At 48.3% G+C, this 25,770-nt stretch overlaps 2 protein-coding genes across 2 annotated transcripts; both read right to left on the bottom strand.

Moving 5' to 3' along the window:
- Positions 1 to 6,038: 6,038 nt before the first annotated feature.
- On the bottom strand, positions 6,039 to 12,404 carry LOC100716469 (HLA class II histocompatibility antigen, DM beta chain). Its single transcript, XM_003473717.5, has 6 exons — positions 12,125 to 12,404; positions 10,338 to 10,619; positions 8,876 to 9,160; positions 6,912 to 7,028; positions 6,729 to 6,764; positions 6,039 to 6,376 (listed from the first exon to the last, which is right to left on the bottom strand). The coding sequence occupies exons 1-6, from the start codon at positions 12,177 to 12,179 to the stop codon at positions 6,372 to 6,374; spliced, it is 780 nt and encodes a 259-aa protein (XP_003473765.2). The 5' UTR covers positions 12,180 to 12,404; the 3' UTR covers positions 6,039 to 6,371.
- Positions 12,405 to 20,458: 8,054 nt separating this feature from the next.
- LOC100716183 (HLA class II histocompatibility antigen, DM alpha chain) lies at positions 20,459 to 23,805 on the bottom strand. Its single transcript, XM_003473716.4, has 5 exons — positions 23,599 to 23,805; positions 22,165 to 22,449; positions 21,366 to 21,644; positions 21,013 to 21,141; positions 20,459 to 20,723 (listed from the first exon to the last, which is right to left on the bottom strand). The coding sequence occupies exons 1-5, from the start codon at positions 23,684 to 23,686 to the stop codon at positions 20,719 to 20,721; spliced, it is 786 nt and encodes a 261-aa protein (XP_003473764.2). The 5' UTR covers positions 23,687 to 23,805; the 3' UTR covers positions 20,459 to 20,718.
- Between the last annotated feature and the right edge of the window lie 1,965 nt (positions 23,806 to 25,770).

Genomic DNA, 25,770 nt, shown 5'->3' with positions numbered 1-25,770 from the left:
CACACACATATACAAAATGCACAAATGTTAAAATGGAATTATAAAAGTTTAGGTGAAAAAAAGTTGAAGTAAGTCATAGATAAATACAAAGCACAAAGACATGAAAAAATATAGACTATAAGTAGGGCATGCAAAAAAGAAAATTTGTGAGATGTGATGGCATATGCTTGTAATATAAGAACTTGGGAGGCTGAGGCAGGAGGCTCCCAAGTTCAAAGCCAGCCTGGACTATGAAGAGACCCTATCTCAAAAACCTAAAAGAATAATAACAATGATGACAACATGAGAAAATTAAGCTCTACCCTACTGCTACAGATTTAACTAGTCTCAGAGAGTTACACATTGAAACCCTAACCTTCAATGGGGTTTTCTTTGGAGCAATTGCACAACCTTTTCAGAAGTAACCCAGGTGAAAGTCCTGAGATTATGACCCTGATAGGATTAGTGTCCTTTATGAACCGAAGGAAGACAGGGTGTCTCTCGCCCCCTCACATGAAGACAGTGAGAAGGCAGCAGCTCAGCGAGCCAGGAAAGCCCTCAGCAGGAGCCCAGCATGTTGGTGCCTGGGTCACAGACTTCTGGCCCCCAGAACCGTGAGAAAATAAATTCCTCTTGTTGAAATAACCTGGTCTGTGGTATCTGATACAGCAACCGAGCAAACTAACACATTTATCAATAATTACATTAAATGCAGATGGCCTGAGTACAACAATTAAAAGATAGAGGTTGGCAGTGTATTTTTAAAAGGTGAAATAAAGATACGCTGTCTACAAAGATAAGCAACTGCAGGTCAAAAATAGGCAGAGTTAAAGCAAAAGGGTGGAAAAGCATGCAATGATTAAGGGGAAATAAGACTTCATATACAACTATCAGAGTAAATGTCAGAGCAAAGAAAGTTATCAGAGAAAGCCAGGGACACTCTACAGTAATAAAAGGGTCAATCTACCAAGAATTATGGCAGGCACACGTGCCTATGCTCTGTGCCAAGCTGCAAAACACCTGAAGTATGGAGAACCGAAAGAAGAAATAGACAAACCCACAGTTACAAGTGGAGACTTCCACGCGGTTCTCGTGACTGCTGATAGAACAGAAAATCAGCAGTGACGCAGAAAAAGTCAACAGGACATCTGTCCCAGAGGAAAAAGAATTTCTGTCCACATGAAACCTGTATACATGTGTGCATAGCAGCTTTACTGATTTCAGTCAAAAACCGGAGCCAGCTGGTTAAATAGTGCGTGAGCTCCTAAATCAACAGTGCTCTAGCTGGGCCGAGCAGTGCAGCTCAGTAACGTGGTATTAGAGATGTGCACCGTCTGTGTGATCCTCAGGGAAGCATTCAGAGAAGAAAAACAGACAGTCCTAAAAAGTTACAAACTGTGTGGTCTCATTTAGAAATATGTTACCTTGAAATGGTAACATCTTGCCTTGAAATGACGCAGTTAAAGATTGGAGAGCAGATTGGCAACGCAGGGAGAGGGCAGCACGAGAAATCCACCTGGTGACGGGACTCTGGATCCTGACCGCACCGAGGCTCCCTCGCTCTGACACTGCAGTTTGCAGATGAAGCTATCCGAGGGGGCAGGCAGAGTACACACGCTCCCTACCACGGGATATGAGTTAGCCTTTCAGAGATGGAAGTACCCTCTCATTCTGCACACGGATGAACTTTAAGGTATCGTGCTAAGCAGAATAACTCAGTCTCAAGGAAACAAAAACTTCACAGTTACATGAGGTACTGAAGTAGTCAAATTCACAGAAACAGAAGGCAGAAAGGTGACGCCAGGGGCTGGGCTGAAGAGAACATAGGAAGTCATTTACTGAGAGTTCCAGTTCTGCAAAATGAAAGGCTGTGGAGATGGATTGCATGGAAATCTGAACACACTTCGTACTGCTGAACTGTGCACTTTAATGGTTAAATGGTACATTTGTTATGGCTTTACCAGAATTTTTTAAAAATTGGTTATTTTTCCCTTTACTAGAAAAAGATTCAAAAATAAAATTACAATAACATGCCATACCAGCAAAATCTATAACGTGTCTAAGAATTAGCTGAGCCTACAAAGAACCACCGTGAAAAAGTATATTTTAAAAGCCATAATACTGAGCAAATAAGACCCCTTTAATAAATGATAAAACAGTCTCCACTTTTGTGCAGAATTAATGTGGAAAGAAATCAATCCTCTCCAAATTGCTTCATAAATTCAGTTTAACCTCAATCAAAATCCCACATGTAAAATGTAAAACGTGTACAAAGTATGTAAATGTGTATTAAAAATTAAAGACCCAAGAAGAGTTGCACCCGCCTTGGTGGGGAGAGTCTTCCCGGGGTCCCCAGCAGGAGTCCGAGAACTTTCCCCTCCTGCTTAGTTGTTGTCTCTGTGCAGGCTGAGGAAGCCCACCCAGTGCATCTCTGCTCCCAGCAACCTTAGCTTCTTCCCTTTGTGAGTGCTCTGTGCCCCCACCTGCTGCACACCACTGTTCATGCTGTCCACCTTCTGTTCACCCACCGTGCTGCCCATGCAACCAGGACAGGTGCTGCTTGCTTTCAGCCTCAGCCAGAGAGCAAAGGGCAGGTGAGGTCAGGGTTTCCCACCTGTGCTGACCCCGTCTGTGCTGACCCCAGGTCTGAAGTCCCTGCACAGAAGGGCACTGCACCCAGTGAGTTTCCCACAATGCAGGACTTGCTCTCCCTTGAGCTCTGGCCCTAGCCTGACCTTGGCTGCACCAGTGCCAGGCTACTGTGCTCCACCCACTTCCTTGTAAATACTACCTTGTAAATAAATTCTCTTTGAAGTGTCCTACCTTGAGTGTGCCATCTGATGGGTTTTCTGGTTTTGTTTTTGTTTGCTTGTTTGTTTTGTCTTTTTGAGACAGGGTCTCACTATGCAGTTCAGGCTGGCCTTGAACTCACTTTGTAGCCAGGCTGGTCTCAAACTTGCAATGATCCTCCTGCCTCAGCCTCCTGAGTGCTGGGATTACAGGCATGTGCCATCATGCCCAGCCTGCCATCTAGTTTTGTAAAAGTCTCAGACAGGTCATAAGCTTTTTCTTCATTCGCCCCATACCAGGCTGGCCAGGAGCTCTCCAAAGCCTCCCGTGAAGTGGAAGTGTCAGGGCCTGAGAGCTCCTGCCTGGGAGCACTCTCTGTGATGTAGGTGTCCTCCACCTCAGTGGCCCTGGGGACCACCAAGAAGAGCAGAAAGCTCTGAGGAGGAAATCCTACGCCTCACTTCATGGCATCGTGGGGGCTCTAAGAAGCGGCAGGCACTCTTCCCCAAAACAAAGAGGAGTTAGGTACAACTCTGCCCTCACCTGTCATCTGATTTGCCGAATTTTATTTGGAAACAGAATTGTTCAAACAAGTGGTCTGAAAACAACTGCGCTGAACTTAAGTGTTAATCCTTGTCTGTTCCTTTCACATGAATGTGAGCATGGGCAGGCGGCCAGCATGAACCTGGAACCCACAATCATGTTCTCCTTCAGCAAAATATCAGAGACTGTGCCTTCCCATGTATTTGGATTTTCCTTCCACTTTCCCTGTTGGTCAAAGGAGAACCGCAAACTTGGGATCAACCCCTTTCTCTAAGGCACTGTTATCTGCCCCAAGAGTTACAGGAAGTTCCTGCCCAGGCATAGACTCAGTTCTCTCACGCATGGACAGACAGTTGGGCTCGATGACCTCAAAGTCCACTCATCTAGAGTTCAGCTTCTAAGTGAACAAGACATGAGAGGGGAGAACCACTCCTGTGCCACTTGGATTAGGTATAACACAAAAGCGCTCTCTCTCTTTCTCTCTCTCTCTCTCTCTCTCTCTCTCTCTCTCTCTCTTTCCTCCCTCCGCTTGCCCCCTTTCTCACTCTTTCCTACCCACCTTCTCCCTCTCTTCCTCATGCACACACACACAGCCACCCCCTTTGTGGGGCACCTTTCAGGTCCACATCCCACCCCCTCACACAGTCCTGGAGTCAGCCCAGCCTTACCACCTCCCTTCTCCAGCATTCCTTCCACTGTGGAATGGCGCTGGGGCTCCCTTTTGCACTTAAAGAAAATCCAGCTTTCTAGGTCCCAGGACACTTACCTAGCACTTTGTCCTATTGATCCCCTAGAACCCTTTCTCCTTTCTCCTCCAAGGCAAGGGTAAGATTTCCCCATGAGAATAATCTTCATGGCTGACCTGATGGCACCTGTGGACTGGAAGCTGTCCAATTAGCTATCTCGTCCCCCAAGGATTCTGTCCCTTTGATGTCCAAGGCTGTGTCCAGACCCCTTCTTGTGTGTGGATTCACCTTCAAAGCTGCCCAGGTATAGACAAGACACAAAGCCCTACCCTGAAGTTCAAAAGCAACTTGCTTTCTCAAATCCAAAACCAAGACCAGAGAAAGAGAATGTAATAGAGAGCCAGAAAATTTTGCAGGGATTAATTTTGATACTATGTTTAGCAGTTAACTTCCCCACATCACTCTGCTTCTTCCTAGGCCCTTTGGCCATGCTCAGAGAATAACTATTTGAGCATTTTCCCTCACACTGACTTCTTCCCAAACTCTTTGCAGAAGAGCTGCCCTAATCAGAAAGATCCTGCTAAAGAAACCACGGATGTGGTGGAGAGCAGGTCACTGCCTGGAAAAGCACTGAACATCTTCGGAATGCAATTTGTATGAACAGCTTTGCCCACTCTCCCTCCAGGCCCTGCAGGCACAGAAACAGTCTAGGGGCTGAAAGCTGTCATCCCCGTGGACACCCTGCTACCCAACCTCCCATGGTAAGAACCACAGGAAGTTCTACACGCGATCCGATCCCTTCCCCGGCCACGCACTTCCTAATCTCACCTGCTCCCACTCCAGCACCCACAAACACACAAACCCATCCACATCCCTTTTTCTCTCTCCTCAGTCTCAAGTTGATTCAATGCATGTTTTCTTTTCCTTTTTCTTTTTTCTCTCATGTCTGGTTTCTTCTCTTTGCTGGCAATTGAGTTCCCAACTCTAATTCCAAAAGCAATTCCACAACCCAAATTTCAGTGCCCAGCAGTCATCTGCACTGGGGAAAAAAATGGCACCAGGTGCTTTTCTCTCCTCTGTGGGTGAAAGTTATCCCCACAGCAGATGTCCCTCAGATTTGGGGTAGCAGGGGATGGAAAGGTGACCTTTCAGAGAGGTGTCACTCACCTGCATGCTGCTTACTCCAGCTCAGTTAGAAAAAGTCCCTAAAAAGAATTTATTCTTTTCAATCTGTGATATGAAAGGAAATAATCAGCTTCTTATGGGGTCACCGTGAAAACAAAAATGATGCAAACATAAAAGCAACTTGGTCCATGGCCGAGCCACTGTAAGCACCTGGCCACGTCCCCTTCCCAGTTAGACTATGGAAGAAACAACCTGCTAGAATCAGAAATCTGAGATCAGTTGCTGAATCCTGGCTTCCTTTCTCATTTTTTCCCAGTGCTCTACTGCTGAAATACACCCCCAAGCCTTTGATCCTGACTTTCTGAAGGGCTCCCTCAGGGTTGTAATAAAGATCAAATAATATAAGCACATAGCCAGGCATGGTGGACACATCTGCAACCTCAGATGTCTGAGGCAACAGGATTGCCACAAGCTCAAAGCCGGCCCGAACTACATAGCAGGACCCTGCCTCAATAGTAATAATAATAATAATAATGCATATAAAGCAGCTCCCTGCCTGATGCCTGGCCCAGAATGTTAAACAACTAGTGACAGTAAATGTCACCATTGTGGCCTCAGTGTTTGCTGGGCATGTTCTGAGCCACGTACAGGTATGAGAATTCATTTAACCCTCATAAGGCCTCGTGTGAGTTGAGCTAACTCCTAGACCCTCCCTCTTCCTTACTCTGACTCCATCCCACCATCTTTTGCTTTCTTCTTATGAATTGTAACTTCAAAAACTGCCCCCACTTCTGTCATGTCTGGATGAGAAACAGGAAGAGGTACTGACTTGTTACTCAGGCAGGAGAGCATCAACCCCAGCCCCTCGGGCCTGTGTTCCTTCCCCCAGGGCCCAGGAAAAGACACGTGAAAATAAACAATTCCTCCAGAGTTTATTTCTCAGGAATGCTCACCAGCGATTCTGTCCTCTATGGCACAGTGGGGCCCTCAGGAGAGCTCTCTCCTGATTATATTCACCCCAGAAACACAAGCTTGAACACTAATGTAGGGGAACTCATTCCCAGGAATGTGTTGCTACAATTTACACAGGGGGAGTGAGGACATTCAAAAAATTGGGAAGGGGAACTTTAGGATCCAAAATATATGGGAGATTGCAGATGGGGAGAGGTGCATGGTAGCATCATTAAGAGTTTGAATTTCTTTCTCACTTGGAGTAGAAGTTGTAGGACTCTGCCTCTAGGAAGCGTGTCATCCTGCAAAAGCAATAGAAAGGAGATGAGGATAATAACCCAAATCAGCCATCATGTTTCTCTGTGAATACCTCATGCCAAAGTCTTAGTGCACTGATGTTGAAAATTCTAGGTCACCAACAACTAACCCACCTTGCTCCCTCCCCATAGATACTCTGGGTAGAAGAGGAGTCTGCAGCACCTCCTGTGTCCCCTTTCCTAGTCCTAATTGCAGCTACAGCGCCCTAAATCACTCCACTGACCTTTACAGCAGCTTGCTCCTACTCTAAGCACCATTCACTGAATCCAACACTGACTCTTTTAACCCTCATCCTCTCTGAAGGGCGAGCGGGCAAACCCAGCAACAGAGATTTACCTTCAGGATAAGTGGATCCAGGGAGGGGAGTGTAGCCTAGGAGAGGAAGATGCTTGATTAGACCAATGAAACTACCCAGCATGATCCACAGCAGACAGGGTATGAATGAAAGAACCGATTGCAAATATAACAGAACAAAGACCATGAACAAGAGAGGAGATGGGAACCCAAGAGGTCACTCACTGGAGGGTACTGCCTTCCGCCAGCTGACCAAGCCGATAGAGAAGATAATGATGCCCAGGCCCAGAACCACCGCAGACACGGAAACCTTCACTTTCTGCACAGGGGACAGCCCAGGAGCTGCAAACAATTAGAAACTTGTTAGAACCAGTCTCTATGACTCACCATCAGAGCAACTTAACTTTCAGCAAACTTCTCGTAAGAGTTCAAAGGTCCTTTATTGCTGCTCCAGCTGTGCATCTCTCACCAATTTGTTCCTAAGCAAAAGGCTCTCTCCAAAACCATCTTCTGTGAGCCTCTACGCCCAGGGCACCCTGGGGAGCCAAGCTCTCAGGTTATCTCCTAGCTTCTGCTTCCTTTCTAATACGTGTAGCAGAAAATGCCCACCCCAGCCAGTACAGTTCAGTTTCTTAGTTGCCCAGGTAACAGTTCCTGTCCCAGTTCCAGTTGCTCTTATCTCTTAAAAATGGCTGGTCTCTGTGATGCACAGCTGGTCAGTGTGATGCACATCATATAAACCAATCCCCAATCGACAGCCATTCTGCCTGTGTACTCCCTGCTTGCTTATCCTATATAAGCCCTGGACCACCAGAGATCAGGACCTGGTATCCTGGGAGTGATCCCGATCAGTGTCCATCACCATAAATAAATCTGCCTCAGAGTCCTGGATGTCATTTTGGAGTTGCAGTGGGCTATCACAGCAGTCTTCCCTTCCTTCATTCTCAGGGCGCCCTCACCAGCATACGGCCTTCCTTCATCCTCTCTCTTGTGACCCCTAGTGACTGATGAGTTGCTCCCTTACTGGCTCCATCGGAGCAGTTTCCTGTTGAACCGTGGCTCCCTGGTTCCTAACGCCAGCAGTTCCACCTGGTGACCTCTGCTAGTGCTGTGTCTTCCATATCCAGACTTCCCATGGATCCTCTCGGGGTTTGCCTCCATCCTGCTCCACTCGCTAGCACTCGTCCTATTCTGTATCACATCCCACTTGGATTCTTTCCCATGGTAAACTGAGTGCTCCATCACCAAGGAGGATTCATGGGACACTCTGCAGAGAGACTTCCCCCAGCAGAACTCAAGGGAGCATGGAGTTCCACTGTTTCCAGTTCCCCAGGCTTCTCCCAGCTGTTTAGCAAAATACAGCAACCTGGCGCAGCAGCCAGCCAGGGATCCTGCTTCCTGGCTCCTTTCTCTTCCTCATTTCTTCTTTTTTCCCCAGTAACCCTCAAATTTGTATCCAGCTTTTCTCATTGCCTTTCACTATTCCCAGTCTTTGGGTTCAAAGAGTAGCAATGAGCTCTTCACCCTGAGCACATCCACCATGTTTTACTGTCCTATTAAGCTCAATAGAAGAGCTCAAATTCAGTGCTGCCCCGCACCAAAAGAAAGTCTGAGTCTTCTTCACCAGGTCAGGTGGTGCATGCTCGTAATCCTAGCACCTAGGAGGCTGAGGCAGGAGGATCACTGAGCATTCAAGGCCAGTTTGGACTAAAAAGTGAGCTCAAGGCTAGCCTGAATTGCATAGTGAGACCTTGTCTAAATAGGCAAAAAGAAAAAAAGAAAGTTTACTTTATTCTACAACCTTCATTTATCTTAACACCTGTCGCTGAACTGACAACAAAATAGCTGAATCTGAGGGCCTTGGGATAGTGAGTGTCAGTGTTTGATTCTAAAACTGCCATCACCGAATTCTACATCCTCTTTTGGGGACAACCATCCTCTCCTCCCACCCTCAACCCAACCACAGCACAACTTCGACAATGCCCCCACCTGGCTCTTTCCATTCCTTCTCCCACTGCCTCCTCGCTGATCACAGTTTTCCCCAGACTCACTTACCATATCTGCCGTCTACACCACATATCTGCCCACATCTCGGTCTCTCTGCCCAAGCACTGCTGTCCCTCTCCCAACCATCATCTCCTGGTAGCTCTCAGCTCTAACCCAGATTCCTCCCCTCTGCCTTGGCTTACTCCAGTCCACATAAATGGGCTCAGAAGCCCCCGAGTGCTCCACTGCACAGGTGTAGACATCCCCATAAGAGGGGGTTAAGGCTAAACGAGAGATAGTCTGGTACGTCCAGTCTCCGTTGGGCTGGGCAATCTTCTGGACACTGCTGTGAGGGGTGACCACTTGCCCATTCTTCATCCACGTGATGGTCACCTCAGCAGGGTAGAAGCCCCACACGTAGCAGGCCAGCATCACGGGCTCCCTGGTGTTAAAAGGAGTGGTCTGGGCCACTTGCACCGTTGGTGGTTCTGCACAGGAGAAAAACACAGTCAGCATGAAGGCGGCCTCTGGCTCTAACTCTACTCCTTCCTCGTGTCCGCCCCCCAGACCTTTCCCCACCCTGCTTTCCACGCTCACCCCCTGCACGGAGCCACCGCACAAACCGGAGGAGCCGCAGGTCCTCCTGCCTCAGTCTCCCCGTCCTTCACTGCCCCTTATTCCTTTTTCTCTTTCAAAATTATATTTCACATTGGCAAATGCCCGGGTCTGACCTGCAAGCTGTCTCTTGTTCATTGCATCTATTTCAAGTGCAATAGCTTGAAAGTTCACAAGCAAAAGGCAACCCAGGACTATAAATCAGGGGTTACGGGGGCGCCTCTTAATCTCATTTCACAAATCCATCTGTTAAATAAAGCTTCCCCTTGGACTGTTTGAGGAAACAAGCCTAACTCAGGATTAACTGTCTTCAATTTGGAATTAGTGTAATTCAAACTAATAGGTTGCTGACACTGCCATCTTTTATTAATTTGTTCTCTCCGGCAACCTCCCTGCTTGCTTCTACCTTGTTACTTTTCAGACAAATTCTTAAATAAAAATCCAATAAGTTATCTTAAAATCCGTGGCCTGCAAACCCATCTGTTCACTCAGTGGCTCTGGCGTGGTATCCAGGAACTTGCCTTTGCAAAACACACTTCCTCCAGACCATTCTGAGAAAGAGGATTCAGAAACTACATCTTATGACACACCGCTTGCCCTGCAGAGATCTTCAGGTTTACTCTTACAAACTTCGTGCTATTATCAGTGCAAGGCATTCAGGGGCAGAGTACATGCTGGAATTCCTTGGGATCCCTTTCAAATATTCTCATGCCTGGGTCCACACCGAATTGGGACACCGAAATCTGAGACAAAGAAGCACAGGCATTTTGGGAAAGCCGTTCCGGCCACCGTGACACAGACTTGTACTTGGATCTGCAGGCTGAAATGCCCGCCTCTCCTACTCTCCCCCTGATCTCTGCTCTCAGGCACAGCTGTCACCTCCACTTCTTTGCTCATGCTCGCCCATCAGTCACCAGCTCCTCTTGGCGTTCAGCCTCCCTCTCCCTGCACCCCAGGGCTGCACACTGCTCCTCTGCTGCTCATCTCAAACCCCTGCCTGCCTTCTCCCAGCTGTGCTCCCTCGCAGCCCCTCTACACCCCTCTCCTCACTTTTTCTCTGGGTCAGTGACCCCCAGAAGGGCTGGGTGTGTGTGGCACAGTCTTGGAGTCCATTGTGCAAGCGCTGGAGCAGGTTTGTATTGTTGTTGAGATAATTGGACAAAGAGACGGCCAACATATTCAGGGTCCCAAATTCACAAGGCTCCATTCTCTCCTCATCTGAATTCCAACAGGTCAGCAGGTCCTTGTTGTAGGCGACACAATATGTGAAGTCCTTTGGAGTCCCATTATCATCCAACAGGCAGGTGCTTTCCACATGGGCCATAAAACCGCCTAGAAAGGCCAGAGATAGGAGGGAGGGCAGTGCCTGCTACAAGAGTGACATGGAGACATCACCTCTGCCCCAGTCCTGGGACAGCACTCCTAGAGCCTCCGTAACTGTGTGAGTGACGGCAAGTGTGATGCATCTGTTGCTCAAATATTTGGGCACAGAGGTCCTATTCCCTCGGAATCGCCTGCGTGACAGCAGTGTCCTTTGTTCTAACGAAGTGGCTCTGGAGGGCTCCTAGATGAGTACTGGTCACCAGAAAGATTAAACCACAGTGAAAAGCTTGGAAGTTTCACTCCGATCCCAGGAGTAGGAGAGGAGCTGGAGACTGGCTTAATAATCAATCGTGCTAATGTAATAAAGTCTCCACAAAAAGCTCTAAACCATGGGGCTCGGGATCCCCTTGGTTGGCACCTGCACCCTCATGCCAGGAGAGGGGCACCCCCCAACGCCACAGGGACAGAAGCTCCTGCACCTGGGTCCCCCCCCACCAGCCCTTTCACCTGACAGTTCAGCTGTATCCTCTGAAGTATTCTTTGCAATAAACTAGTGATAGTAAGTGTTTTATTTGCTTTGGTTCTCTTAGCCTCTCTAGTGAATTAGCAAACCCAAGGAAGAGGTCATGAGAACTTCTGAGGTACAGCCAAGTTGGACAGAAGTTGTGAGTGACCCAGGGGCCTGCTATTCGTGATTGGCCTCTGAAATGGGCAGTCCTGTGGGATAGAGGCTGTGAAGTCCGTGCTAACTCTGATTGTCAGAGTTCAGCTGAGTTCTAGAATGTCCAGCTGGTGTAGGACAACTGGTGGGGGGAGCAGTTTAAGAGAAGTCTTAAGTGTGAACCCAAAGAAGAAAAATACATCAGGTTTTCCCCCCTATATTCAGCAGGGAACCCAACCTCTGTTATACTCAATTACACTGGCAGAGGTTTCCTACCTCAGGCAGCATCTACTGACCAGGTTCACACCCTGCAACATCTGCGAGACCCAACAGAGGGAACAGATGGTGGAACAGAGAAGGTTTCAGGTCCAGATTCCTATTTATATGAGACTAAGTACTGGGATAGGAGCAGCCTGAGATTATTTAAACGTTTAATCATGACTGTTTATATAGACCTTCGGTAAGAAAATTATTGAGAGGGACCAAAAAAAAAAAAAAAAAGGTCAAACGAAGAATCAGCCTCACTCTGAAGTAGAAATATTAACTTTTCACCCCATGTGTATTTAGGAAACACTTCCTGTATGCCAGGCACAATAATAGGAGCCAGGAACGCAGCCACACACAAGGCGGAAACTGATCTTGCTACATCCCCGCAGGGAGTGTGCATTACACAAACATCACAGGGCTGGCTTGATTCAGGCTGAAATGACTGCTAAGGTACAGTACAAAGTGCTATAGGAAAAACATAGCAGGGAGACCAAGTAGTCTGGGATGTTCGCGCCCAATAGCAAAACCATACTTTTACCCCGAAACAGGAGCAGGGGAAAGTGGGTCCCAGGGAGAAACTCCCTACCTGCTCCCGTGCAGCCCAGGCTGAGGCCCAGCAGCAGCGGCAGGAGTGTGATCATGCTCTGCTCTGCGGGGAGTTCAGTTCCCCGGGCCGGCGCTGCAGGGCCCCTGGGTTCCCTCCTGCTCCGCAGCACCCAGTCTGGATGAATGGTCTCCACACACCGAGAGGCTGCAGTAATACGCGTGCCCCTTGATCCTTGCAAGGTGAGCGATTTGGGGCCACCCAGTCCCCAGATACTAAACCTGTGCCTACCAATTCTTCCAAGGGCTGGGTCCCAAAGGAGAGTTGTCAAATTAGGTAGGCGGAGACAGATGTAGGGACCAATCGGCTGAGTGCGTCCGACAGGCGTCATCAGTCACTAGGTAACCCTCATCCTGACGGAGGCTTAGACAGCAGGGCTTCTGGGCTCTGTCTTCCTTTATTCTTTTGGCGTGAAGCGACCAGCCTGCCAGTGATTTCCTGAGGTCAATGGAGGGAATAGCTCCAACTTTCCGCGATATACGGAGCCCGGGTTGCCCATTGGTTTAGATTTCACCTCTTAGTGCCCTTCCAGCAGACCACCTCTCTGTCCCTTACAGGAGGTAGCATAAACCCTTCCCCCATGCTGGCACCCCGGAAGTGGGCTGGTGGCAGAGGCAGGGGTACTGAGAAGAAGGAGGCACAGGGAGGGCACACTTACCTGGTGTCAAAACAAGACTGCACAGGAAGAGAAGGAGTCAGCCCTAGAAACCCAAGACAGGCCCGGAAAATCCCTGCATGGTCCTCCCGTGCTTCATTCGTTCTAGCAGGTCAAGCTTCATTTCCTGCTCACCTGCAATCACTGCTTTCCGGAGTCAGGAAACACTTGCCTCCCACGCAGAGCCATCTCTGGGGTTGGCCTCAGTGGAGCTGCCCGGAGCTCACCTGTGTTCCCCAAACTCTAAACTCCCCTGCGTGTCCCTGTACAGTCCCGTTGGTCCCCTGGTGGATCCCCACATTACGAAGCCAGTAGAACAATGTATGAAAACTCTCTACGATCCTTGTCCTGGAAGACAAATTTTAAGCAGCACTTCTTTCTTCTATCTCGTTGTGAACCACATGATTGATGAGTTTCTTAGCAACTCATCATAAATTTAGGAGGCAGCCCTTGACTACTCTTGTTGCCCTCCCCCGAAGTCCGTGACTCCAAGAAAATCTATTATTTATGACGAAAAAGAGAAGGGAAACAAAGCATGTGTCCAAAATGAATTCGGTGATTAATATCAGTAACAAAAGATTTGTTTTACACAACTGAGACTGATTGAGGCTCTGCCTATATTTCCTAGCCACCCCAATTCTGGCAACCACCTCGGTTATGGACTCAACCATGTAATGAATTACAAACTGGTGATCAGTTTAACACTAGCTGAATTAAATTGGCATGCTGCTGTGTGTAGCTGGCCCACCTGAGGAAAGTTGCCAGCGTAAATAAAGATGTGGAGAGAAGAGTGAGGCGTTGTGGATTCTCCTAAATGTTGCTGTTGGAGCCATTGTTTCTCCTGGAGGAGCTCCTCATATTGGCTTCCTGCTATGAAGTCAGCCATCATCACTGAAGTAGCTCAGGACCTTTTCACTGAGAGTGGCTGTGGTTCACTGTGGGGGAGCCCTGGCCCTTACATTCAGTGTGGTTTCCTGGCTCCGGAGAGGAAAATGTGTGCTGTTTAATCTCCAGGAGAAGCTTGTTCACATTGGCTTCTGGACATATGCTCAGCTGTTGTCACCATCGGAGGAGCTCAGGACCTCACTGTTGATGAGGATGGCTGTGATACTTTTCAAGGAAGCCCTGATTCTTATTTTGAGCCATTGCTTCTTGGCTCATGGCAGAACCCTCAACCTACTGGCACAAATCCTTCACCCCACTGGCATAGACTTTCCAGCTTCAACCGCTGACCTTTAGGCCTTCCCAGCAGATTTGTAAAACATTCTTACGTGAATCCTTGTCGTGCGCATTAGGTCTCTAGTTGGACTCATGGGAGGCATTGTCTTGGGCTCTGGGTCTTCAGCTGGACTCATGCAGGACATTGCTGTTGGATCCAGGCCCTCAGCTGGATTTTCTAGGTCTTTAGTGTTGTGGACAGATTTCCGGCACTTTCTCGTATTTAACTCTGGGTTAACATTATAAAAACGATATTATAACTTCAGTGTCCTGTGTGTAACTGTTCTCCTTGCAGCCCCTGACTACAGCAGACCATTAAGTATGTGAGAGTAGGCAGAATACAGGGTGGGAGTCCAGAGTTCACTGAGCTTCAGCTTTGTTAGAGTCTACTGCAGGTTTTCCTCTGTGTCCTACCTCATTTAGTCTTAAAAGATTTACTAATCATTTTCATTTCATAGAACTGATGGTAGATCTTTTGTGAATGAAACAGGATCCAAGAAATGAGGGGAAGGGGAAATAAGGAGAGGAAGGGGAAGGAAAAGAACTGACATGTGTTATGTGTGTGCACCAACTCTCCCCATGGAATGCGATCATTATACACTAAAGTGTATACCAATAAACACTAAAAACTGAAGAAAAATAAGTGGGATAGACATAACAAAAGAATCCAGAGATTCACTCCCAGTCTTTAATTTCTTTGCTGTTCCAATTCTTGGATCCACACACAAGCACGCGCTCCTGCACACACACTCCCCACATGCTACCGAGATGGCACAGAGTAGAGAAGTTGGTGAGACCTCTGTTGGGAAAAGGAGGAAGAGAGGAGCCACAGTCCACACCCAATCCATGCACAACTCATCCTTCCTGTGCTCAGAATCCCTCTGCCCTCACACCACTGTCTGTTTCACTTGTTTCCACACTGTGTGGGCACTGGCACACTTCCCCCTTGCACCCTTCCTCGCCCAGCCTGGTGGGTTGTGAGCGCAACCTGGCAGGACCAGGGCTCGGCATCCTCTCTGGTGTCCACTGACTCTGACCCAGGTCCACTCGCCATGGGATCCTTTGCTGTCCCAGGCACGACCCTCGCCAGTGGCGGGGCAGCCAAGTGGAGTTCCCTGGGGTGTCTGTGTCTCTGCTCCGGCAGTCAAAGAAGATGTGAAACTCCTCTGAGGCAGCAGCAGGAAGTGGTAGAGAGGATTTCACTTCTCCATTCATGTGAATGTGAGGGAGATTTTAGAACAAGGCAGGACACAAAACCCAGAGACCTGTGCTCAACAAAGCAGTTTCTTCTTCGTTTCCTCCTCCTAACCACTGTTTTTACAGATGTTGTTCTGTCTTCCCATTTCCAGACAACTCCAAAGAATATTTTGACTGCTCTTTCTCTCATCGCTCATCTGGTCGATTCTGTGAAGCTCTAGGGCTGAGAAGCTACGCAATCCCAGCCAGATTCCCACACACGGCCCTTCCTCTACAGCCACCATGCAGACCACAGAAGTCCTCTGCTCTCCCACTCACGCTCCCAGAGCCTGGCCAGGCCACACCCACCAGGGACCAGCCCCAGTGATTATGTGCATGGATCGCAGGAGAAGCGCAAAGTGGGAGTTATGGACTCTGTTTCCATGTCACCTCACATGGACATGCACCTATCGAAGAAGAGTTTATGTTAAAGTAAGCAAAAAAGAAAGCCAGTAGACTTAAAAGGGAAATGAGCAGTCACAGCGGGCATGGTGGGCATGGGGTCCTATGGATCGAGGAGGCCTGGAGCTGGGCTTGAATACCAGGCTGGATTCGTGTGGGAAAAGCAGAAGGCAGCTGGCATTGCAGTCCTGGCCCGTAGCTGCCCAAGCCCAGCAGGGCTGTGAGGCACTGCTGGGGGTCGACAAGGGGGCTACGTGGGCTGAAAAAATTTGAGCCAGGGAATCATCACCCAGGATGTGTATTAAAGTAGTCAACCATTTTCTTGTTCAGTTCCCAGGAGCGTGGCCATAACAAGACACATTTCTCCCAGGCGTTCGATAAAACTACTTCACGGAGGCTCTCAGGTTCCTCTTCCGGACAGATGTTTGTAACTCAAGACTCCATCTTCTAAACAGGAAAAGACTGTTCTACCAGTCAGTCATTTGCAGTCTCAAACCATAACACGAGACCACAGGGCTTTGACAGCCAAAATTAAATAATTTTATTCAAGGAAGGAATCATACGCAAATTTAACTGAAGAACAGCAAACTGAAAGAAGCATTTGCAGTATATACACTGCCCTGAGATTACTACAGAAAATATACATATTCTCCCCTCAAACGCTCAAGAAAAAGAGAGAAAATGCAATTTTAAAATAGAATATGTAAACCACCAAGTCACCAAGAGAAATATCTATGGAAAGATGCCCAGCCTCACTAGTAATGAAAAAAATAAAATAAAACAATAAGCTAGACAGAGTGGACTGTGATCCCAGCACTCTATAGGCTGAGGCAGGAGGATCACCATGAATTCAAGGCAAACCTGAACTACATGGTCAGAGCTAGTCTCAAAAAATATTTTTAAAAAAATGAGATCCTACTCTACACCCCACCATATTGGGAAATTTAAATAGTTTCAAGTGTTAGTCAAGACAAAAGGAAATGAGAACTATCTCGTCCTGTTGCTGGGAGCAAAAACTTTCTCATTCCTGAATTAAAGAAACTATAAACTTGTTGGCTAAAAGAATTCAGCATCAGGGAACAAGACAACATATCCTTGAGAGTAAAGTCTAGGTGGAGTGCTGCGAGTCTCAGGAGTTTAATAAAGATGAGTTAGGACTGGAAGATCAGAAGCATGTCCATGGAAGTGGCTGAACATGAGGCAGGCATAGAGGTGGTTAAGGTGGGAATGAGCTGAGTAGATTAAAGAAGATATTCCACTCCTGATCCAGGACAGACAGAACTAACAGAGTCAAAATGATCATACTAACAAAACTGATATATAGATTGAATGCAATCCCAATCAAAATACCAGCAACATTCCTCACAGATCTAAAAAAAAAAAAAAAAAAAACATTCTAGAATTCATACAGAACCAGAAGAGATCAAGAAGAGCAAAACCAATCCTGGGCACTGAGCAAAAGTAAGAAGCATCACAATACCAGATTTCAAATTATATTACAAAGCTACAGTGATAAAATAGCATGTACTGGGGGCTGGGGATTTAGCTCAGCGGCATAAGCACCTGCCTTGCAAGCAGGCAGTCGTGAGTTTGATCCCCGGTACCGATAAAAAGGAAAAAGACAAAAAAAAAAAAAAAAAAAATAGCATGTACTGGTACAAAAACGTGGACATGTCAATCAGTGAAATAGGACAAAGGTTGCAGAAACAACCCTAGGCACATTCAGATATATGATTTTTGACAAAGGGACAAAAACATGTGCTGGAAGAAAGATACAAGTGGTGCTGGGGAAACTGTCTGTCCACATGCACAAGACTGAGTCTAGCCCCAGTATCTCTCACCCTGTACTATAACAGAATCAAATTGGATCAAAAATCTAAATATTAAAACAGAAATCCTGAGTCTGCTAGACAATAAGTAAAACTCTTGAAGACACAGGTATAGGCAAGGACTTTCTGATCAGAATCCCAATGGGTGAGAAATATCAATACCAAGAATCAACAAATGGAATCAGATCACATTAAAAAGCTTTTGCACAGCAAAGGAAACAACCAACAGAACCAAGGGACTACCTACAGAATACGAAAATTATTTTTGTCAGTTACTCCTTGGACAGAGGAATAACATCTAGAATATATAAATAATTCAAAAAGTGAGACCCCTCCCCCACAAATAAAAGACCCAATCAGAAAATAGGAAACTAAAGTGAATAGACACTCTTGGAAGCACACACACACTCAGGCTACAGCCACACCACCTCTGCCACCCTCTGCAGTCCGCTGAGCGGCACTGGGGCCAAAATGCTTCTGGGTAGACATGGGCTCCTGGACCACAAGGCAAGAGCAGGCAGTGTTCCAGTGACCTGAACAGCCCTGGAGACTGAGGCAGCAGAGCTGATGGACAAGGAGACAGTGAAGCAGGAAAGGAAGGAGCTGGTACCCAGGACCTGATGCTTAAGAAGCTCTGTCTGGCACTAGGCAAGAAGTGGGGTGCCCATGTGAACCCCATGACCTGGGAGGAGGGAGAAGGCCAATGGTCAATAACATGTGAAGAAATGCTGCCGTTAGAGAACTGCAAAAAGAAACAACAGTAAAATTCTATCTTAATCCAGAAAGAATAGCTACCATTAAGAAATCAAATAATAACAAATGTTAGTGAGGTTGTGAGGGGAAAGAATCCTTTTACACTGTTGGTGGGGATGTAAACTAGTACAATTACTGTGGAAATTATATGGTGATTCCTCAAAAAACTGAAAATAGCAATTACATTTGACCCAGCTTCTAGGTATCTTCTTGAGTTAAAACCTAAATCTCTGGGGCTGGAGATTTAGCTCAGCTGCATAAGCGCTTGCCTTGCAAGCACGCAGTCATGAGTTTGATCCCCGGTACCGATTAAAAAAAAAAAACTAAATCTTTAAAGCAGCCTATATATCCATCAACAAACAAATGATAAAGAAAATGTAGTATTTATACACAACTCTGCCATAAAGAAGGATACAATTGAGTCTTTTTTGGGAAAATAGATGTACCATGAGACAATACTGTCAGGTGAAATAAATCAGAATACACCAGTCATGTATATGCATCATCTCCCCACAATGAATGCAATCACTGTGTACTGCAAACACGTACTAGTAAAAAAAGAAGGCACTGAAGTGGGAGGAAAGAGCTTGGACAAATGCTCTACTGTGAAGAGACCAGATTCTGTCAAGGAAGAGTAAAGAAAAGAGATCCATTCACCCACTCCCTCGGCTGGGGTACAGAGTATTTGGACGGAACGTACGAGGGCCCTGAGCAGAATTCCCGCTGGGAATAGTAGGTAATATGGACCAGGCTAGGGAGGGTCTTGAATGCTTCTAGAATATTTAAGTGATGGCATCATCCAACCTTTAGGAGTGAGCATATAACTTAAGCCCACCATTTGACAGAGGAGGAACAGGGTCCAAAAAGGGGAAGAGACTTCTCAGGTCACACAGGACGATGAAAGAAGCTACAAGCACTGACTGGCAGAAGCTGTCTGGATGAGCTGGAAAATGGAACCAAAATTAGGAAGAACTCAAGAGCAACAAGGATTAGATCCAGAGAGGTAAAGTCAACAGCAAAAGAAAAACATCTCGGAGGGAGAAAAGCACAATACTGAAAAGTAAATTCAGTGTGTTTCAAAGAAGAGAAAGATGTCAACGACCTTACCGAGGTCTGTTGAATTCTGGACAAACAGTGATATGCTAAATTATGATATACCTTTCCTATGTGCCAAACACAGTTCTAAGCAGCCTGCAGATACTAACTTACATAAGATTCACAACAGTCCTCTGAGACCAACACCAGGTTACCATCCTTCCACCAAAACTGATACCAAGGCAGAGAGAGGGGAGACGTGGCTTCCTTTAGGATACAGAGATAAAAACCAGCAGTCACGATTGAATTCCCAGCCGTCTGCTTCCGGAGCTGCCGCTTCTTAACCAGTCACATGCTTCTCTCAGAAAAGAAATGGTTCAGAGAAGTGTTAAATCCTGTGAAGAACTGGATCATTTCTCTCAGATGAGACTCTGGGACAATGTGAAAAACAGATTCCCTTATCAATGCCAGCATAACTTCACTCTTAACCTGAACACTATCCACTCCTCCTCCGCAAGCAAGCAATAAAGCAATTTAGGAGCAAAGGTCACGTGACACCTCTGTCTCTGTCCACCCCTGCCATTCTCCCTGGATGGGTCACTTAGGTCAAAGAACAGATTCCTCTTCCGTGTTGTTCCTCTTCACTTCTGGTTCACTTCCGGATGTTCAAGACAGGCTCCATGGCGGGAGGCAGAGGAGCGCCTGCCGGTGCACCCTCCCCACCCCTGCTCCAGCTTTCCCAGTTATGGGAGAGAGTCGCGTTTTCCGCACGCAGCCTGTACCTAGAACATTTTCACAAGTAGTGTAGCACTGAAAACACCCACATACACACGAGCAGCTTCTTCAACTGTTTCATGAACAGGTTATCCAAAATCAGCACTGTCCTCATTTCTCACATAATTGGCACAAGTGGACAGGAAAAAAGCCATAGCAAAGTGCTGAGACCGGGAACAGGAGCTTGGCTGAACAGCTAGGGTTTCCCGTTCCCCTACCTCCCGAGGGCAAGCCATGCTCAGGTTAAGGCATGCTGCATCTGAAATGACAGCACCCTGGACTGCAGCGACCCAGAAACCTAAGTCATGAGTTCATATCCAAGCTGCCAGGCTGGGGACGGGGTAAGGCTCTGCGCCCCATTCCCAGTGCTGCCAAGGGAAAACAAAAGAAGGAAGGAATTAAGCAACACTGATATTAAGAACCGAGGATTATTTTATTGCCTTGAAGAGGGAAGGGAGGGGTAATGTAATGCGCAGCTCTGGGCTCCTCTGGCTCCTCTGGGCTCCTGGGGATGCAAAACCCAGGAACAGCACCGCCCACCTGAGACACCTCCTCAGCCTCCCTCTGACAGGGTCAGGAATTTTTCCTGCTGAGGAAAGGCCCTGGACAGGACCTGAGAAGCCGAGCACCCTCTGCTTGGAGTCACTGTTGGCATCAAATTTGAACAAGCAGAATCAGTCTAAGGAGAGAGTAAGACAAAGGAAGTCGTCAGGGAACCCCCCTGCTCCCCACGGCCTCCCTCTGCTGAGGTCCAGCTCTCCTTGCTCCCAAATCACCCCCAAGCACCTTTCTCACATGACCCTGCATCACCGTTCTCCCTCAGCCCATCTTGCCCTGCTCAGTGGATGCAGCCGCGGAGAGGGACTCCATACCCAAGGACCTGCGAATGCCTATGTGACCACACCCCCACAGCACCAGCCTCAGCAAAATCCTAGCGCACCTAACTCACGCCCCTCAGGGTGACGTACCCCCTGAGCAAGGCCTCCGGAAGTAGACGATGAGGACAGCGCCCACGATGATACCCAGCACCCCCAAGCCAAAGGCCAGGCCACACAGCACATTCTCCAGGAGATCCGAGGGCAGGGCATTGTGGGGCACTGGAGAAGAGGGCCAAGGCAGGTCAGCAAGGAGACTGGGCTGGACAGCCCTCTGTGCAGGGAATGACTTGGGTGACTGGGAGGCAAGGGGGAAACTGAGGCCTGGAAGGCCAAAGTTGGCTACAGGAGGATGGACTCAACACAGATCCAGGTAGAGAAAGCAGGACCTTCCCGTGGGCCTTTTTGTCCCCCCAAGAACCGGACTTCCGGGGCAAGTGCCTCACCCCAATAGGCGATTGCTGTGAAGCCGTCAATTTCGTGAGTCGCCAGGCAGGTGAAAAGGTCATAGGGTTCCGGCGTGAAGTTTAAATAAGAAAAAGCTTGGAAGCTGAGTCCACTGATGGCCGAGATGTAAGTGGGCCCGGCCCCTTCCACCGGGTCCGAATTATGCTGCCAGTTCACCGTCAGCTTGGGGGGGAAGAGGTTACTGACGAAGCAGACCAGTGTGTTGGGCTTGCCAAACTCCAGGGGCTTCAGCGTGAACACCTCGGGGACAGGGAAGCCTAGCAGGAGGTTGAGGTGCCAGGGAGAGAGGACAAGTTTAGAGGGTGCCTTTGGGTTTGGAGGGGGTGAGGTGTATGGAAGGGCAGGCGTCAGTGAGTGGAGCTCTGGGGCACAGAGAGGAGGGCAGCGCTGCAGCTGAGCCTGACTTGGGTCATCCCGAACCCCTCGGCCCTGACTTCAGCAGCCCTTTCTGTCTCGACATTGTACTGGCCTCTAACAAGCACTTTTGTTCTCCTGGACACAGAAGCATGACATGGGATACTTGCAGCTGCCCTTCCCCATGTACAGGTGCTCACAGTGGGCATCAAATAGCCCTTGTCGAGTTCATCAAGTTCAACAAATGATCCTGAGTGCCTGCTCCATGCCAGGTGCCACAAGAAGTGGGCTCCTGCCCACAAGAAGTTGCAGGGTACAGACTGTGGCAGGTCTTAGGAGGCAGGAGAGGATGGGAGATGACGTGTTTAGATGGATAAGGGTAAGGGCCCCCAACCTCCGCCCACCCCCCAGAAAAACCCTAACCTCTGGACACTGGGATTTTTCCATCAAATACTGGGTCTAGTTGCTGGACCATTGCCTCGCAGAATTCTTTGTCAAATGCAATGGCAGGGGCGTCGCTCCGGTCCTCTGCCCAGTCAGCAAATTCAGGCAGGCGGGGCACCCGAGTGCTCTTGGCAAAATCGAAGGAGAAAAGCAGGTCCTCATCGTAGCTCTCAGAGAGCCCCATGCTGGGACTCCCTTCTTGGCAGAATACTGTGTGCCGGAACGTGTGGTTCTGCAGGTCTTCCCGCCACGCCAGAGAGTGGGCTGCAAGGAGACCAGGTGGGATCAGGGAGTAGGCGCTGCCCCTTGTCTTTAGGTCAGACGAGGCAAGGCCTGCTCCTGGGGCACTGTAGCATGGTGGAGGCCCTTCTATGTCCATTGCCTAGATTCCCCTCCCAACAGGGCCAAAGCAATTGAGGAAGTGTGCCCAGCCTCATCTGTCCGTAAAAAGATCAGCTGTCTAAGTTGCAAAAAGCAAAAGAGTTCGGCTGTCTAAGGTGACAGACTCGGAGTACCTCTGCTGGTTGTGTGTTTGGCAGTACAAGGGCAGCTGCTGAGGAGGCAGACGGAGGCTAAAACCCAGCTTGCACTCGGATCACCAAGCCACGTGCCCTAGCATGGGATGGCATCCCATGGGGGTGGGCGGACCTGTCTCCTTCACCAAGGCCAGATCTGGACTCTCAGAAGTGATGGATGGGTCCTTGTCTGAGAAGACTGAGAACGACTGATCTCAGCCTCCTGAAGCCACACTGACACTGCCCTACCTCACCCTAGACATGAACCAAACACCAGGCTTCCCTCCAGCCACTTCCCTGGCACCAGGCCACTCTGCAAATCTCTTCCATCACCCAAACCCTTTAGACCTGGAGCCTCCGGAGAAGAGATCCCCTGGCTGCAGGAAGTAATCCCTCTTCTCAGAAACTCTAGGTAAGAATCCCATCACCAGCAGGAGACCTGCCCAGCAGCTGGAATGACAGATATTACAGCAGGAGGACTCTTCCAGGTTACCCTCCCACTCTGCCCCATCTCTTTTACAGAGAACAAGCTGTAGAGCAGCCACGCTGACCTTTCAGGCATCACAGGGTGAGTATGAGGACAGAGTGATTGCAGGGAGCACTGTGAGCAGAGCAATGGAAATAAGGTTTGCTTTGCTCAAATTCCAGCCCAACTTTGCAACCGTGTGAACCTGCCCAAGTCCCTTAAACTTGCGGAATATGTATTCCTCAGCTCTGAAGTGGGTAGGTCAGTGCTCACCGAAGCTCCTTCCCAGTCCACCACCGTTTCCACCACCCGGTACTCCTGCCCACCTCTGGGAAAACACAGGGCTCGCCTGAGAGGCGGGGGGTGGGGTGGGGGGCAGACCCTGGGCTCCAGGGCAGGCGGACGGAAGGGGGAGGAAGATGCCTGTCTCACCTGCGGAGCCGGGCCAGGAGTAGGGCAGCAGCCACAGAAGCCGGAGTAGCGGCAGCAGCGCAGCTCCGCGGCTCGGGCTCTGATCCATACCTTCACACTGTACTGCAGGCGGGAGCTGCCCACCGGGTAGACCCAGGTCCCCAACTCCCGCCCCCGAGGGTGGCCTTAGGTTGATCTCATTTGGCCGGCTCCTTTCCAGCAGCGCCCCTGGTCATTTCAGCTAAGCCAATCACAGAAGGGTACGGTTCGACATCATCAGTCACTGGGGAGAGACCGGGGCCAGGAGCCTCCGGTCAGCTTGGCTCTCAGTGTGCGCGCCCGCGGGGAGCGGCTGCCTCCTGGCGGAGCTCGCTCCACAACCTGGGCGGCCGGGGTCTTCAGAGCAGCGCCGCCTGGTGGCAGACGGGACAGCGCATCTTCGGCGGGCTCCCCGACCCCACCCCCGCACCCGGACTCTCGGGACTCCTCCCCCCTCCACATTCCTCGTCCTTCTCTGAAAGGTTATTCCCCTGGCATGAGCTCTAAGTCATTCTGCAGAAACATACTGAAAGTGTAGTGAGTGCCGAGTTTTCAGCCCCGTGTTAGCCAAAAAAAGAAAAGAATACAAAAAAGAATAAAGCAGCCCCTGCCCCCATTATGTGAGAGTGCACTGTGGTTTCCTAGAAAATTCCTAGGTAACTGTGGTTACCTAGAAAATTCCAGAAATAAACGGTTTAAATTGTGCACCATTCCAAGTTAGCATGATGAAATCCCGGGCCCATCTGTGTTAATCTTCTCTTTGCCTAGTGTATCTGATCTGTATACACCACCTGCCTGCTAGTCACTTAGTAACATCTCCTTGATTGCCACTGTACTGCAGTGCATGTTCCAGTGACCCCTATTTTAATAACGGTTCCAAAGCGCAAGAGCAGTGAAGAAGGCAGTTCAGCTATGCCAAAGGGCAAGAATGCTAACATGTTACCTTTAGGTGAAAAGGCAAAAGTTCTTGGCTTAGTAAGGAAAGGGGAGGGGAAAAATTGAGAGAGCACAGTGCAATAAAACACACGCATGCACACACACCCAAGGTAGGAGAATCATTCACATAATTTTTGTAATAGTATTCTGTTATAATTGTTTTATTTTATTATTGTTGTTAATATCATTTGCCCTATAAATATACTTTATCAGAGTTACATATGTATAAGAAAAAACACAGTACTTGTAGGGTTCAGAGCTATCCATGTTTCCACTGAGGGACTTGGAATTTCCCCCAGTAATGAGGGGCGTTTCACAGTTCACCAGAGTAACAGATTGGTTTCTAAGGTAGGCTCACAGTGGAGAAAGAATTCAAAAGGCCTGCTGCACACTGGAACGGTGAATAACACATCGAAGAAGACCTGGAGCTCACTGCAGAGCCTTGCTGGAGTCTATGTGGGGAAAGCACACTGCAATGCAAGCCTGGAAGCATGTCCAAAGGCAGTGAGGAAGACTGGAGCTCCTCCAACAAGCTCAAGCAAGACTTCCTACTCCTTTCCCTTTTTATTTCAGCCAGGCTACAAGACTATTGGTTGGTGCCACCCACACCTGGTGGGTCCTCCCTCTTTAGCAAGTCTTTCATCCACAGAATTACACTTAGACAATCAGCTGGACATTTTTTACACACGTTGACACTATAGTTAACCATCACAGGCATATCCCTGCTTTCAAAGAGCTTGTGTCCAGCTGGCAAAGGGTCAATGAATAGATAATTATGATACAATGCAGTGTATGTCAGAATGTGCCAAGCCTGCCAGGAGGTCAGAGGCTTTGCTCTCTCACGTCCTTCCACCATGATATTTCCACCTTGGAGTCACCTGGCTGTGGACAAAAACCATGAGCTAACAATAAACCTTTTCTCCTCTAAAGTTTCCTTTCTCAAGTATTTGGTTACAATAGTGAAAAACTAACACAGAATATAATATACAGAGAATTAATATATGTGACATATAAAATAATTATACAGTCATGTAAGTAAAAGTGTGACTGTAGGGCCAGTATCTTTGGCTTCAAATCTATGCCCATCACTTTCTGCTGGATAACCCTTTTCCTCTCTCACATGCAATATGGGAATAATGATAGAAATTCTTCACTCATCTATTAACCCTTCCAATAAGTGTCTGCTGAGTATGTGCCATAGGTTTGTCACTCTATAAA

Source organism: Cavia porcellus, unplaced genomic scaffold (genome assembly GCF_034190915.1).
Source record: "Cavia porcellus strain 051 isolate PalLab524CR breed Dunkin Hartley unplaced genomic scaffold, mCavPor4.1 scaffold_28, whole genome shotgun sequence".
NCBI lineage: Eukaryota > Metazoa > Chordata > Mammalia > Rodentia > Caviidae > Cavia > Cavia porcellus.
The sequence above is the reverse complement of the archived record's forward strand: the minus strand, read 5'-3'. Positions and strand labels throughout refer to the sequence as shown.

Coding starts and splice junctions, on each gene's coding strand:
- LOC100716183 (XM_003473716.4), bottom strand. CDS start 23,686: ATGGATCAGAGCCCGAGCCGCGGAGCTGCGCTGCTGCCGCTACTCCGG. Junction 22,450..23,598: donor CTCCTGGCCCGGCTCCGCAG/GTGAGACAGGCA, acceptor GTCTCCTTGCAG/CCCACTCTCTGGCGTGGCGG. Junction 21,142..21,365: donor CACAGCAATCGCCTATTGGG/GTGAGGCACTTG, acceptor CCTCTTCTCCAG/TGCCCCACAATGCCCTGCCC.
- LOC100716469 (XM_003473717.5), bottom strand. CDS start 12,179: ATGATCACACTCCTGCCGCTGCTGCTGGGCCTCAGCCTGGGCTGCACG. Junction 10,620..12,124: donor CCTGGGCTGCACGGGAGCAG/GTAGGGAGTTTC, acceptor TGGCCTTTCTAG/GCGGTTTTATGGCCCATGTG. Junction 6,765..6,911: donor GCGGAAGGCAGTACCCTCCA/GTGAGTGACCTC, acceptor TTCCTCTCCTAG/GCTACACTCCCCTCCCTGGA.